The sequence below is a fragment of the Hyperoodon ampullatus genome, assembly GCF_949752795.1.
Source record: "Hyperoodon ampullatus genome assembly, chromosome: 5".
Taxonomy (NCBI): domain Eukaryota; kingdom Metazoa; phylum Chordata; class Mammalia; order Artiodactyla; family Ziphiidae; genus Hyperoodon; species Hyperoodon ampullatus.
In genome coordinates, this window is record NC_136918.1 from 77620928 (window position 1) to 77634100 (window position 13173).

The following is a 13173-nucleotide window of genomic DNA, read 5'->3' on the forward strand; positions in this document are numbered from 1 at the left end:
AGGATCATCCATTATTACTATTTCTGATGAAGTAAAAAGTATGTTGCTACTATACATAATTTAGAGATAGCATCAAAAAAAAAACTTGTTTTCCACCAAATCCTTTCCAGATTATTCTTTCTTTTTTATTTGAAAGTTAGGCAGAAATAGCAACTATGGATCCTTCATACTAAAACATCAACTTCACTACCAGGAGGACCAGCAAGGGTCCCACAAACAAAGTCTAAATACAGTCTAACTCTGTAACTGTGCTAAATGAAAGCAGACTTCTCTGCTTCTCTTTCTTCTTTTTTTTTTTTTTTTTGAGAACAGCTATAAACACTCCACATATCACTCAGGCTAGAACCCTATGGTAAAGAATGGTTACATTTAATTGCAAGCAAAGAAAAGAAAGAATGAAATTAAAATGGTCATTTAACCAGCTACAAGAGACTCCTCCTTCAGCCCTAACAATTGGGTGATTTGATATGTTTCTGGTAGCTTAACACAGCAAACCTAATCCTGGTTGAATTTTAGAACTTCTGAAATGTAATAGAAGAATAAGTTCTAATTAGGGTGCTGACAGATGCATTTGTATTTAGAATGTATTTTTAAAAACTAAACCAGTTAAGTCTGAAATAATATTTTTATTTATTTTTTTAAATTAATTTTTATTGGAGTATAGTTGCTTTACAATGTTGTGTTAGTTTCTGCTGTACAGCAAAGTGAATCAGTTATACATATACATGTATCCCCTCTTTTTTAGACTTCCTTCCCATTTAGGTCACCACAGATCACTCAGTAGGGTTCTCTGTGCTAAACAGTAGGTTCTCATTAGTTACCTATTTTATACATAGTAGTGTATATATGTCAATCCCAATCTCCCAATTTGTCCCACCCTCCCCTTTCCCCCTTGGTAACCATAAATTTATTCTCTACATCTGTGCCTCTATTTCTGCTTTGCCAGTAAGTTCATCTGTACCATTTTTCTAGATTCCCCATAAAAGCGGTATTATACGATATTTGTTTTTCTCTTTCCAACTTACTTCACTCTGTATGACAATCTCTAGGTCCATCCACATCTCTACAAATGGCACTATTTCATTCTTTTTTATGGCCGAGTAATATTCCATTGTATATATGTACCACATCTTTTTTACCCATTCCTCTGTTGATGGGCATTTAGGTTGCTTCTGTGTCCTGGCTATTGTAAATAGTACTGCAATGAACATCGGGGTGCATGCCTCCTTTCGAATTATGGTTTGCTCTGGAGATATGCCCAGGAGTGGGATTGCTGGGTCACATGGTAGTTGTCTTTTTAGTTTTTTAAGGAACCTCCATACTGTTCTCCATAGAGGCTGTATCAATTTACATTCTCACCAACAGTGCAAGAGGGTTCCCTTTTCTCCACACCCTCTCTAGCATTTGTTGTTTGTAGATTCTTTGATGATGGCCATTCTGACCTGTGTGAGGTGATGCCTCATTGTAGTTTTGGTATGCATTTCTCTAATAATTAGTGATGCTGAGCATCTTTTCATGTGCTTGTTGGCCATCTGTATGGCTTCTTTGGAGAAATGTCTATTTAGGTCTTCTGTCCATTTTTTTATTGGGTTGTTTGTTCTTTTGTTATTGAGCTGCATGAGCTATCTGTATATTTTGGAGATTAATTCCTTGTCACTTGCTTTGTTTGCAAATATTTTCTTCCATTCTGAGGGTTGTCTTTTTGTTTTTTTATGGTTTCCTTTGCTGTGCAAAAGCTTTTAAGTTTAACCAGGTCCGATTTGCTTATTTTTGTTTTTATTTTCATTAATCTAGGAGGCGGATCATAAAAGGTCTTGCTGCGATTTACGTCAAAGAATGTTCTGACTATGTTTTCCTCTAAGAGTTCTATAGTGTCTGGCCTTACATTTAGGTCTTTAATCCATTTTGAGTTTCTTTTTGTGTATGGTGTAAGGGAGTGTTCTAATTTCATTCTTTTACATGTAGCTGTCCAGTTTTCCCAGCACCACTTATTGAAGAGGCTGTCTTTTCTCCATTGTATATTCTTGCCTCCTTTGTCATAGATTAGGTGTCCATAGGTGTGTAGGTTTATCTCTGGGTTTTCTATTCTGTTCCGTTGATCTATATTTCTGTTTTTGTGGCAGTATCATACTGTCCTGATTACTGTAGCTTTGTAGTATAGTCTGAAGTCAGGGAGCCTGATTTCTCCAGCTCTGGTTTTCTTTCTCAAGATTGCTTTGGTTATTCAGGGTCCTTTGTGTCTCCATACAAATTGTAAAATTTTTTATTCTAATTCTGTGAAAAATGCCATTGGTAATTTGATAGGGATTGCATTGAATCTGTAGATTGCTTTGGGTAGTACAGTCATTTTCACAGTATTGATTCTTCCCATCCAAGTACATGGTATATCTCTCCATCTGTTTGTGTCGTCTTTGATGAAATATTTTTAAATGTTCTACTCAGCTACTTGTTAAAAAATTAAGTCAATATGATTTAAAAGCTCATAGAAATAATCTATCCATCAGAAGATAAATTATTTTGCTAATAACAATTATGGCTTAATTGGTATATTATAAAACACATGTAGGCATGCCAAGGATTACTTACCATTTTCTTATACAAGACTGCAAGATGCTTCACTGTATAAGCCAAAGAAGGGTGATCAGGAGCTAATGCTCGTCTCCGAATGTCTAAGGCTCTTTCATACAGTTCTTCTGCTTTATCATACTGTTTCTTTTCATTGCATAGAGCCGCCAGATTATTCAAAGACTGGGCACAGTCAGGGTGATCTGGTCCTAGAACTCGCTCCCTCATCTCCAAGGAACGCTTCAGAAACTGGTCAGCTGTTCTATGAACAAAAGCCACAAATGGTTTAAACAATTTATTCTCTAGAAGTGAGAATCCCTAGCCATAGTTAGGTGGAGAACTGAAGCACTTTTATTCTTAAATCCAAGATAGTTAAAATAAAGGATTCAGCTCAAAATCCTCTCCCCCTCTTTCTCACCCCCTCATCTCTTCCTGCCCTTTTCCAAAAACTAAAAATGCTTTCCTGATAGTGTGAAAGCCTAAAGTATCTGGACAATTGTCTCAATTCTCCACTTCACTTCTAAAAGACAAACCCATAAATAGTTTCCAAAACAAATTTTTTATATCTTTAAAAATTACTAGGCCAAACTCAAAACATTTTGGTATTCTTTCTTTCTCCCTTTGTAGTACTAATTAATTTTTAATAAAAGAACCCTTTGTGAAGTGGGCTAAATATTTGTTGTGTATTTCTGGTATCCAAAGTGTCAAATTTGTTATATTTTTCTGACATAAAAAGAAGTCCAAAAACACCTCTTTGTCACAAATATTAATGCCTTTGTGAGTCTTTATGCTCAAATAAACTGAAGAATAAAACTAGCAGCCATCTACATTCTTTAGTCCCAAATCTGTTCTTATGTGAGATCTTATGTACAATATCTACACAAACTCACTTTTCATAAACATATAAAACATACTAGGAAAGCTAGAGAATAACTTTTTAGTTACTAAAGAAACAATGTGAAAGGAAACAGTGGAGAAAATGTCATGGTCTTTGTTAAGTGTGGCCATGTTTATAACATATCATACATGAAATTTGGCATGGTTTCTATCAATTTTTTTCTAGCTTACCTTGATAGAAATGTAAAACAGCTTTGTATCTAAGAGACAAAATTGATACCCGTTTTCATTATTAACACCATGGTACTCACTCCAGGTTGTTCTGAAGATAGTAGAGCACACCCAGTTCATTGAGGGTCCGAGCATTGTCAGGTGTATCCTTACCTAACGTGAGCTCTTCTAACTGTAGGGCCCGTCTACGTAAAAGGGCAAATCCATACTGCAGCAAACACAAGAAATTCACAACAATCACCAAGTAAGTGCTATCTTTGATTCTGAAGCAATATACTAAGGTTCTGAAAAAATCCTTTCTCCTTTTTTTCCCTTTAAAGTAGATTACAATTACCTTAAGTATCATACTGAATTAATCTAATGATTTATGAAAATATATATACTTCCATGTAGCATCACATTCTTAAATTCATTAAAAAACTATTTTGTGAAAATAATTATGAGATTATTTTAGCAAAATGAACTGAATCCCAAAGTACTTCAAGAAGATTAGGAAACAGAATTAACATGTATATATTTATTAACCCTATTACTAAACATTTAAATATCGGGTACTTAAAATTGCACATAGCACTTGCAACTAGAAGACAAATAAGTCCTGGAGCTCAAATGTACAGCATAGCAAATATAAGCAAAAATACTGTATTAAAATCATCAGACTTGCTAAGAGACTAGATCTTAATTATTCCCACCACAAAAAAGAAATGATAATTATGTGATGTGACAGAGGTGTTAGCTAATGCTATGGTAATAATCATATTACAATATATAAATTCATCAGATATGCATGTTGTACATCTTAAATTTACACAATGTTAGATGTCAAATATATTTCAATTAAAAAAATTGCACATAGCATTTTAAGTTAAAACAAACAAATATGCTATATTTAGATTTTATTAGCAACTTAGAAAAATGAAAAATTTTTTGCACTCAAGGGCAATTATTTCTTGGCATTTGAATCTAACATAAAATGTTTACTAAATTTCTTTTATTCTGTTTTCCAACCCTTTAAAGAATTGAAACAGCTTTTAAGTCCATCTTCTAAAATCTTAATTAACTTTAAATTAACTGAATAGTTCTACTTAAAAAAAAAAATTCCCCAGATTTATTGAGATATAATTGACATATAACATTGTGTAAGTTTAAAGTGTAAAACATGATGATACGTATGTAGTGTAAAACGATTATCACAATACATAGTTCCACTTTTTAAAAGTCTACTAATTTGTACTTCTCAGTGATACTAATATTTAAACATGTATTATAAATAAGAAAATGTTAATCAGTACTTCCATAGAAGTCACTTTAAAATCTAAAGTTCTTAAATATGTGAGATTTATGCATCTACATTATGATATTCAGAGATGTTCTTTTCCTTTTTGTTCAAAACACAACACAAAAGAAATCTGCATTACCAAGTTGCCTTTTCTCCTTGTAGCTTTCTGACGAATTTTAAAAGATTTTATTCTAAAATGTTCAGCTTGTTCATATCTTAAAAAAAAAAAAAGTCAAATGAAAGAAACATATGTCCAAAGTGTCATACTTCAGTGAAATGAAACCACCAGTGTAAAGTTTTTTTGGCTAATTAAATACAGCATTATTTCTAGAAGTGATAGTCATATGGAATTTAAAATCTTTAACAAAAACTTTCATAAAACAAAATCTAACAAAACAAATCTAGTCCCCCAAGTAGCTGACATTTAACTGTTTTTAACTGATTAAACTCATTTTGAATCTCTAAAGGGTGATCTAACTAAATGAAAATCCAAAACTTTAGTTTGCTATATCAGCTTCCACACAGGTTAATTTTTTGTCAAATAGAAATGTGAAAATCACACAAAATCTGTGTGAAACAATACTTCTGGTTAAAAGAAAAAATTCCAATATGTATCACTTCTGATTGAGCAAAACAAATGATTTCAGATACAGGAAGAGATATCATTCGGAGGGCTTATTATACTAGGGATCAGCAAACTTCTTCTGTAAAGGACTAGATAGTAAACATTTTAGGCTTTGTGGGTCCCATGGTCTCTGTTGCAACTACAAAACTGCTGTTGAAGCATGGAAACAACCACAGACAATATGTAAATGAAAAAAATGTGGCTGTGTTACACTACAACTCTACGTCCCAAACAGGGGACCTTCTGGACTTGGCACGTGGGCAACAGTTTGCTGCCCCCTGTATTGGTAGTACACTCAATATTAGAGTTAGCGAAGAAGCCCGGTTTCAAACCTAACTATATGACTCCAAAGTCCATGCTCTATCCTTTGCACATCTTGAAATAGAGATGAATCTTGTAGTTCTAATTTTTTGTTCACCCCCCAGACCAAGAATAATATTTGAACATGGTGGATTCAAAAGAATATAGGATAAGGAAAATATGGGATATGGAAAAATACACAGCCACGAAACAAAGCCTCCCACATAAGTACATTAAGAACTGTAACTCCCTGTCATAAAACCAGAGAATTACCAATTGAAATCTTACTTATTTTGTTTCTGGTACAAAGTTGCAAGTGCTTCAAGTTCGCGAGCAATATGTGGATGGTCCGCACCATAGGCATTTTCTGAGATTTCCAATGCCTGTTTATATAGTTGTTCAGCATTGCCAAACTTCTTCCACTGCACATACACACTCGCTAGTTGGTGGAGGGACTGAGCTACTTGTGGGTGATCTGGATCTAAAGCTGTTTCTCGAATTTCTAGAGACCTCTGCAAAGGCACCACAGCCTGGGGGAAGAAAAAGGTTAAAGGCCAATTAAAGTGAGTGAAATGCTGTAAGATCTGATTAGCACAACAAATAAAAGCTGCATTAACTCCTAGGAAGGAGAGAAGAGTAAACATGAAAACCCACACAGTCTCTAACTCCCTGTTGAAGTTACCTGACTGAGAAGGCCTAGATCCTTGAGAAATCGCCCCAGGGTTTCATAAAGGTCAGCTAAGCAAATCATGCTCTCCTCGCCTTCACAGTTTTTCTCATACTGCTTCAATGAATCAAAGTATTCTGCTGCCATCGCGCTTTTGTCTTTGCCAACAAACTGCCAGTAACTCAGCAACTCAGCAAAGTGTCCTCTGTTGCAACAAACAACAGTAATTTAATGAAAAAGAAACTTTAAACCCCACTATTGAGTGAAGATGCCACAATTCATATCAAGCTATTGATAGTTTATTAGTAGGCTAGTCCAGTGTAGTGAAGTAAGGGTGTAGACTGGGACTGCCATCTGAGTCCATAGCAGCCTAGCTGTGTGTTCTCTTACACCTCATCATCCTCATCTGCAGAAGGGGCACACCAACACCACCTGCCTCAGGTGTTACTGTAAGGAGATTATGGCCTGTAGCAAGTACTCCATAGTGTTGGCTGCTACCATTAATATCATTATGGTTACTCACCAATGGAAACCTATCATAAGCCTGTTTAGACATTTCATGATATGCAGTCAACTGCTGAGTTCACCCAAAAATTATTTTAAATGATAGAAATCAGAACAGAAGAAATTAATGAAACACAGGCAAACTGTCAGAATATCTGCTTTGTATTTTCATCAAGGAATTGAATGATAAAAGTAAGCTTATTCATCTATTGATGGTATTAAGTAGGATGGGAGAGCTGGTAAACTAAAAGGATGAATCTGATTTCAAATGAAATCATGAAAAACTGGGATGGAGATCAGAAATAATCTATAAGGTGCAACAAAGAAATCTGAGAGAGTTCTCTAAGAAGCAAAACAAATTATGCCTCTAAATTATGAGAAGTGAGTAAATTTCCAGGTGAGACAGAAAAACCCCCTGGTAGGGCTTAGAGGTCAGAAGGTTGTCTCATAAAAATGTGGTTCTGCCGGAGGCAAATTCAAACACACCAGGAGAGACAATAAGACATTTATGAAGGACTTCCCTGGTGGTCCAGTGGTTAAGACTCAGTGCTTCCACCGCAGGGGGCAAGGGTTCAATCCCTAGTTGGGGAAACAAGATCCCACATGCCATAGGGCACAGCCAAAAAGACAAAATAAAAACTTAAAAAAAAAAGACATTTATGAAAAAGGGTAATCCTTTCTTTAAATTCTGACACCAGTCAGATTCTCTGTTGAGCCCAGAGTCTGTTTTGAAGGCTATACTTTGAAATATTTGAATACCCTGAGAGGCAGACATCATTAACTGCCTCTCTGGGTGGTCTGGATTTAAACCTGCTTCAGTGAAAGATTAAGATACAAAGCTATCTCAAGAGTATTCCAGGTCTGATTTTATGAAAAACTGCAATACTCTATCTTTCTTGTTTACGTCTTGGAAAAAGTAGATGTTTTGGCAATTTGCAAACTGTATTAAAATTTCTCCCACACTGTTTCATACTTCAGTTACCACTGAAACTGGACAAATTTTTAAATGAAGAATGCCATTTTTCTTTGTTACACTGAAGAACTGTTTAAATCTGTTTTTCCTAGGAAAAGGTGTCCTACAAATAAGTTTCTTACCTTTTATACAGGTTTTGAGACACAAAGAGGTTAAGAAGGCAATCGTGCAGCTTCTGTTTACTTCCCTGCTGCTGGAATAGCCAAGGCAGTTCATCTGCACTCCTCCAAGTCACTCGGTCCTGACTATTAGAAGAGACGGGACAACATTCAATAATACATTGCTACAATGAGATCACTTCAAAAGGCTACAGACAAATGCTAAAGGAGGAGAGAGACATTTGAGATATATCCCTGACTCTGAGTATAAACTAATGCTGAGAAAACTAGGTCAAAATCAGAAACTTGACCAATCTAACTATGAAAATAAAGTGGTCAGGACCACTGACCAAACTAAAGTTTATTTTCCTAAAATTGAACTATTAAAAAAAAATCAATAGACCCAAATATACACACACAGATATAAACAGACACACACATATTTTTAAACTACTTAAACTATTTAACTAGAATAAAATAAAAATAATAAAATGATCCTTCATTGATATCACTTAAGTTTAAATCTTCAGCATAATATTAAAAGACTGACTTACATAAACATCTTTTGTTCTTTTGGCATTAACAGAATAGGAGAGGACTTAACCTTTTAAAATAATAAGGAAATTTTTATACATTAAGTTACGCAAGAAAGAGAAATAAGGACACGGAGGTAGAGCGTGTTGCAGAAGCTACAGAAAAACAACATGGACATCTACAATACCTTAGCTGCATGGTGAAATGGTTGGTTAGCTTTTGCCTATATGAAGAAATAATGGTGGGACCTTCCATGTACTCTAGTCTCACTGTTTCCCAAGCCTATGGAGAAAAAGAAAAAACATTAGTCTATTTTCTGTAAGTCACTGTACAATCTAACAATGAATTTGTAAAAAGAAATTTACAATTATTTCAATTTTATAGTTGTATAATAGAAAGAGCATTAGAATACTTTAAAATTTGGTATATATTTATGTGATAAACTGACATGAGAATTCCTGTAAGAACTCAAAATATAATTCAATTCAAACTTCTGGTGAATACATTAAAAATCTGAAATGTGTTTTGCAAAAGTACTAAAAAGAGCAAATTATATTTAAGTGATATACAATAAAGGAGAAAGATAAGCCTGTGAAATTACAAACATTCCACACCTGCATATATAACACAGCATACTCAAATGAAAGACTTCATTTATATTTGTTTACATGTATAAATCAACCATGGCATTGCAGATGATAAGAATTATATTGGTATTTCTGTGGTATTTGTTGTGATTTCTCCTCTTTCATTTCTTGTTTTGTTTATTTGGGTCTTTTCTCTTTTCTTCTTGGTGACTCTGGCCAGAGGTTTGCCAATGTTTTAAATTTACTTACTTACTTACTTACTTACTTACTTATTTATATTTTTGGCTGCATGGGTGTTCGTTGCTGCACGCGGGCTTTCTCTAGTTGTGGTGAGTGGGGGCTACTCTTCGTGGCAGTGTGTGGGCTTCTCACTGCAGTGGCTTCTCTTGTTGTGGAGCACGGGTTCTAGGTACACAGGCTTCAGTAGTTGTGGCATGTGGGCTCAGTAGTTGTGGCTCACGGGCTCTAGAGTGCAGGCTCAGTCACTGTGGCACAGGGGCTTAGTTGCTCTGCGGCACGTGGGATCTCCCCGGACCAGGGCTTGAACCTGTGTCCCCTGCATTGGCAGGTGGATTCTTAACCACTGTGCCACCAGGGAAGTCCCGAGGTTTGTTAATTTTGTTTACCCTTTCAAAGAACCAGTTCTTGGTATTATTGATTTCTTCTATTGTTTTTTAAATCTCTATTTTATTTATTTCCTCTCTGATCTTTATTATCTCCTTCCTTCTGCTGACTTTAGGTTTTGTTTGTTCTATTTCTAATTCTTTTAGGTGGTGGGTTAGGTTGTTTATTTGAGATTTTTCTTATCTCTATGAACTTCCCTCTTAGAACTGCTTTTGCTGCATCCCATAGATTTGGTATGGTTGTGTTTTCATTGTCATTTGCCTCAAGGTATTTTTAAATTTCTTCATTGATTTCATCATTGACCCACTGGTTTTTCAGTAGTATGTTGCTTAGTCTCCATGTAATTGTGTTTTTTTTTCTCATTTCTTTTTCTGTGGTTGATTTCTAGTTTCATGACATTGTGGTCAGAAAAGATGCTTGAAATAATTTCTATACTTTTATATTTGTTGAGACTTGTTTTGTGCCCTAGTATGTGGTCAATCCTAGAGAATGTTCCATGTGCACTTGAAAAGAATGTGTATTCTGCTTTATTTGGGATGTAATGTCTTGAAAATATCAATTAAGTCTAACTGTTCTATTGAATCATTTAGGATCTCTGTTGCCTTATTGATTTTCTGTCTCAAAGATCTGTCCATTGATGTGAGTAGGGTGTTAAAATCTCCTACCATTATTGTATTCTCATCAATTTCTCCTGTTGTGTCTGTTAGTATTTATTTTATGTATTTGGGTGCTCCTATATTGGGTGCATATATGTTGATGAGTGTAATATCCTCTCCTTGTATTGATCCTTATATCATTATATAGTGTCCTTCTTTATCTTTCTTTATAGCCTTTGTTTTAAAGTCTATTTTGTCTGATATGAGTATTGCAACCCCACTTTCTTGTTATTTCCATTTGCATGAAATATCTTTTTCCATCCCCTCACTTTCAATCTATGTGTGTCCTTTGCCCTAAAATGGGTCTCATGTAGGCAGCATATTGTCAGCTCTTGTTTTTTTCTCCAATCTGCCACTGTGTCTTTTGACTGGAGCATCTAGTCCATTGACAGCTGAGGTAATTATTGATAGATATGTATTTATTGCCATTTTAAACCTTGTTTTCCCATTGATTTTATATTTCTTCTTTGTCTCTTTTTCTTTTTGTTTTTCCTTTCATGGTTTGATGGTTTTCTTTTGTATTATGCTTACGTTCTCTTCTTTTTGGTTTTTGTGAATCTATTGTATGTTTTTGATTTATGGTTACCCTGTTTTTCAAGTACGTTAACCCCTTCCTGTATCTACTTGCCTTAGACTGGTAGTTACATAGGCTCAAACACATTCTAGAAAAAAATCTACATTTTCTTATGCTCTTCTCCCACATTTTATGATTCTGATGTCCTCTTTTACATCTTCATGTTTGTCCTTTTGCTGTTCATTGTGGTTCATGTGTGATTCTGTGAATCATCACTCTCACAGAAATTTTTTTTTTAATCTGTGTACTGGCTTATTTAAGTGATTTACTTTCCAATTGTGGTTTTCTCTTCCCTAGATTCTTACTTCTTTTCTATTTAGATAAGATCTTTCAATATTTCCTTTAGTATAGGTTTAGTTTTTGCTTGTCTGAAAAATTCTTTATCTCTCCTTCTATTGTAAATGATAATCTTGGTGGGTGGAATTTCCTAGGTTTCAGGTTTTTCCCTTTCAGAACTTTGAATATATCTTGTCACTCCCTTCTGGCTTGCAACACTCCTGTAGAGAAATCAGCTGATAGCCTTATGGGGGTTCCCTTGTAATCAACTCTTTGTTTTTCTCTTGCTGCCTTTAGAATCCTCTCTTTAACTTTTGCCATTTTTATTATAATATGTCTTGGTGTAGGTCTGTTTGGGTTTATCTTGTTTGGGACCCTCTGTGCTTCCTGAACCTGGATACCTCTTTCCTTCTTTAGGTTTGGGAAGTTTTCAGCCATAATTTCTTCAATCCCCTTTTCTCTTTCTTCTACTTCTGGGATCCCTATTATGCATAGATTGGCACACTTTATATTATCCCATAGGTCTCTTATATTGCTTTCATTTTTTTTTTCATTTGGCTTTCTGTCTGCTGTTCTGATAGGGTGATTTCCATTATTCTATCTTCCAGATCACTTATTCATTCTTCTGCATTATTCATTCTGCTATTCATTGTCTTTAGCTCAGTTTTCATTTCAGCAAGTGAATTTTCTAATTTTTCTTGGCTCTTCCCTATAGTTTCTAGCTCCTTTTTACAGTAGTCTGTATTTCTATCAATAGTCCTTCTTAATTCCTTCAGTATTTTCATTATCTCCTTTTTGAACTCAGTGTCTATTAGACTGAAGAGGTCTGTTTCATTGTTTGTTCTTTCAGAGGAATTCTCTTGATCTTTTAATTAGGAGTGGTTCCTCTGATTCATTTTACTTATATTTCTCTTGCTCTATGAGTTTAGGAGAAACAATTATCTACTGTGGTCTTGGAGGGCTATTTTTACATGGCAGCATCCCTGGGTAGGCTGTGTGGGTTTAATATTTTTTGTTGCAAGGCCGTAAGAGAATACTATGAACAATTCATGCCAACAAATTCAACAACCTAGAAGAAATGGACAACTTTCTAGAAACATACAGCCCATTAAAACTGAATCAAGAAGAAACAGGTAACTTGAACAGACTGATAACTAGAAGTGAAATAGAATCTGTAATTTAAAAACTCCCTACAAACAAAAGTCCAGGGTCAGATGGCTTCACAGGGGAATTCTACTGAATGTACAAGGAAGAACTTATACCTGTCCTTCTCAAACTCTTCTAAAAGACTGAAGAGGAAGGAACACTCCCAACGACACTCTGTGAAGCCACCATCACCCTGATATGAAAACCAGACAAAGACACTACTAAAAAAGAAAATTATAGGTCAATATCTTTGATGAATATAGATGCAAAAATTCTCAACAAAATATTAACAAACTGAATCCAACAACACATAAAAAAGATCATATACCTCAATCAAGTTGGATTCATCCCAGGGTCACAAGGATGGTTCAACATACGCAAATCAATCAATATGATACACCACATCAACAAAAGAAAAGACAAACATCACATGATCATCTCAATAGATGCAGAAAAAGCATTTGAGAAAATTCAATATCCAATCATGATAAAAACTCTTACCAAAGTGGGTATAGAGGGAACATATTTCAACATAATAAAAGCTATTTATGACAAACCAACAGCCAATATAATACTCAATGGTGAAAAGATAAAAGCTTTCCCGCTAAAATCTGAAAGACAAGGATGACCACTCTCACCACTTCTCTTCAACATACTATTGGAAGTCCTAGCCACAGAAGTCAGACAAGAAAAAAAG

At 34.9% G+C, this 13173-nt stretch overlaps 1 protein-coding gene across 1 annotated transcript in view; it reads right to left on the reverse strand.

Moving 5' to 3' along the window:
- Positions 1 to 13173, reverse strand: part of NPHP3 (nephrocystin 3) — a gene marked incomplete at both ends in the record, with an annotated part of 42422 nt that overhangs the window by 2079 nt on the left and 27170 nt on the right. Inside the window, 7 exons of the mRNA XM_079704616.1 lie at positions 2587 to 2827; positions 3714 to 3841; positions 5052 to 5127; positions 6126 to 6367; positions 6520 to 6709; positions 8104 to 8226; positions 8801 to 8895. Coding sequence (XP_079560742.1) covers positions 2587 to 2827; positions 3714 to 3841; positions 5052 to 5127; positions 6126 to 6367; positions 6520 to 6709; positions 8104 to 8226; positions 8801 to 8895 — 1095 coding nt within the window. The remainder of the gene's footprint in view (positions 1 to 2586; positions 2828 to 3713; positions 3842 to 5051; positions 5128 to 6125; positions 6368 to 6519; positions 6710 to 8103; positions 8227 to 8800; positions 8896 to 13173) is intronic.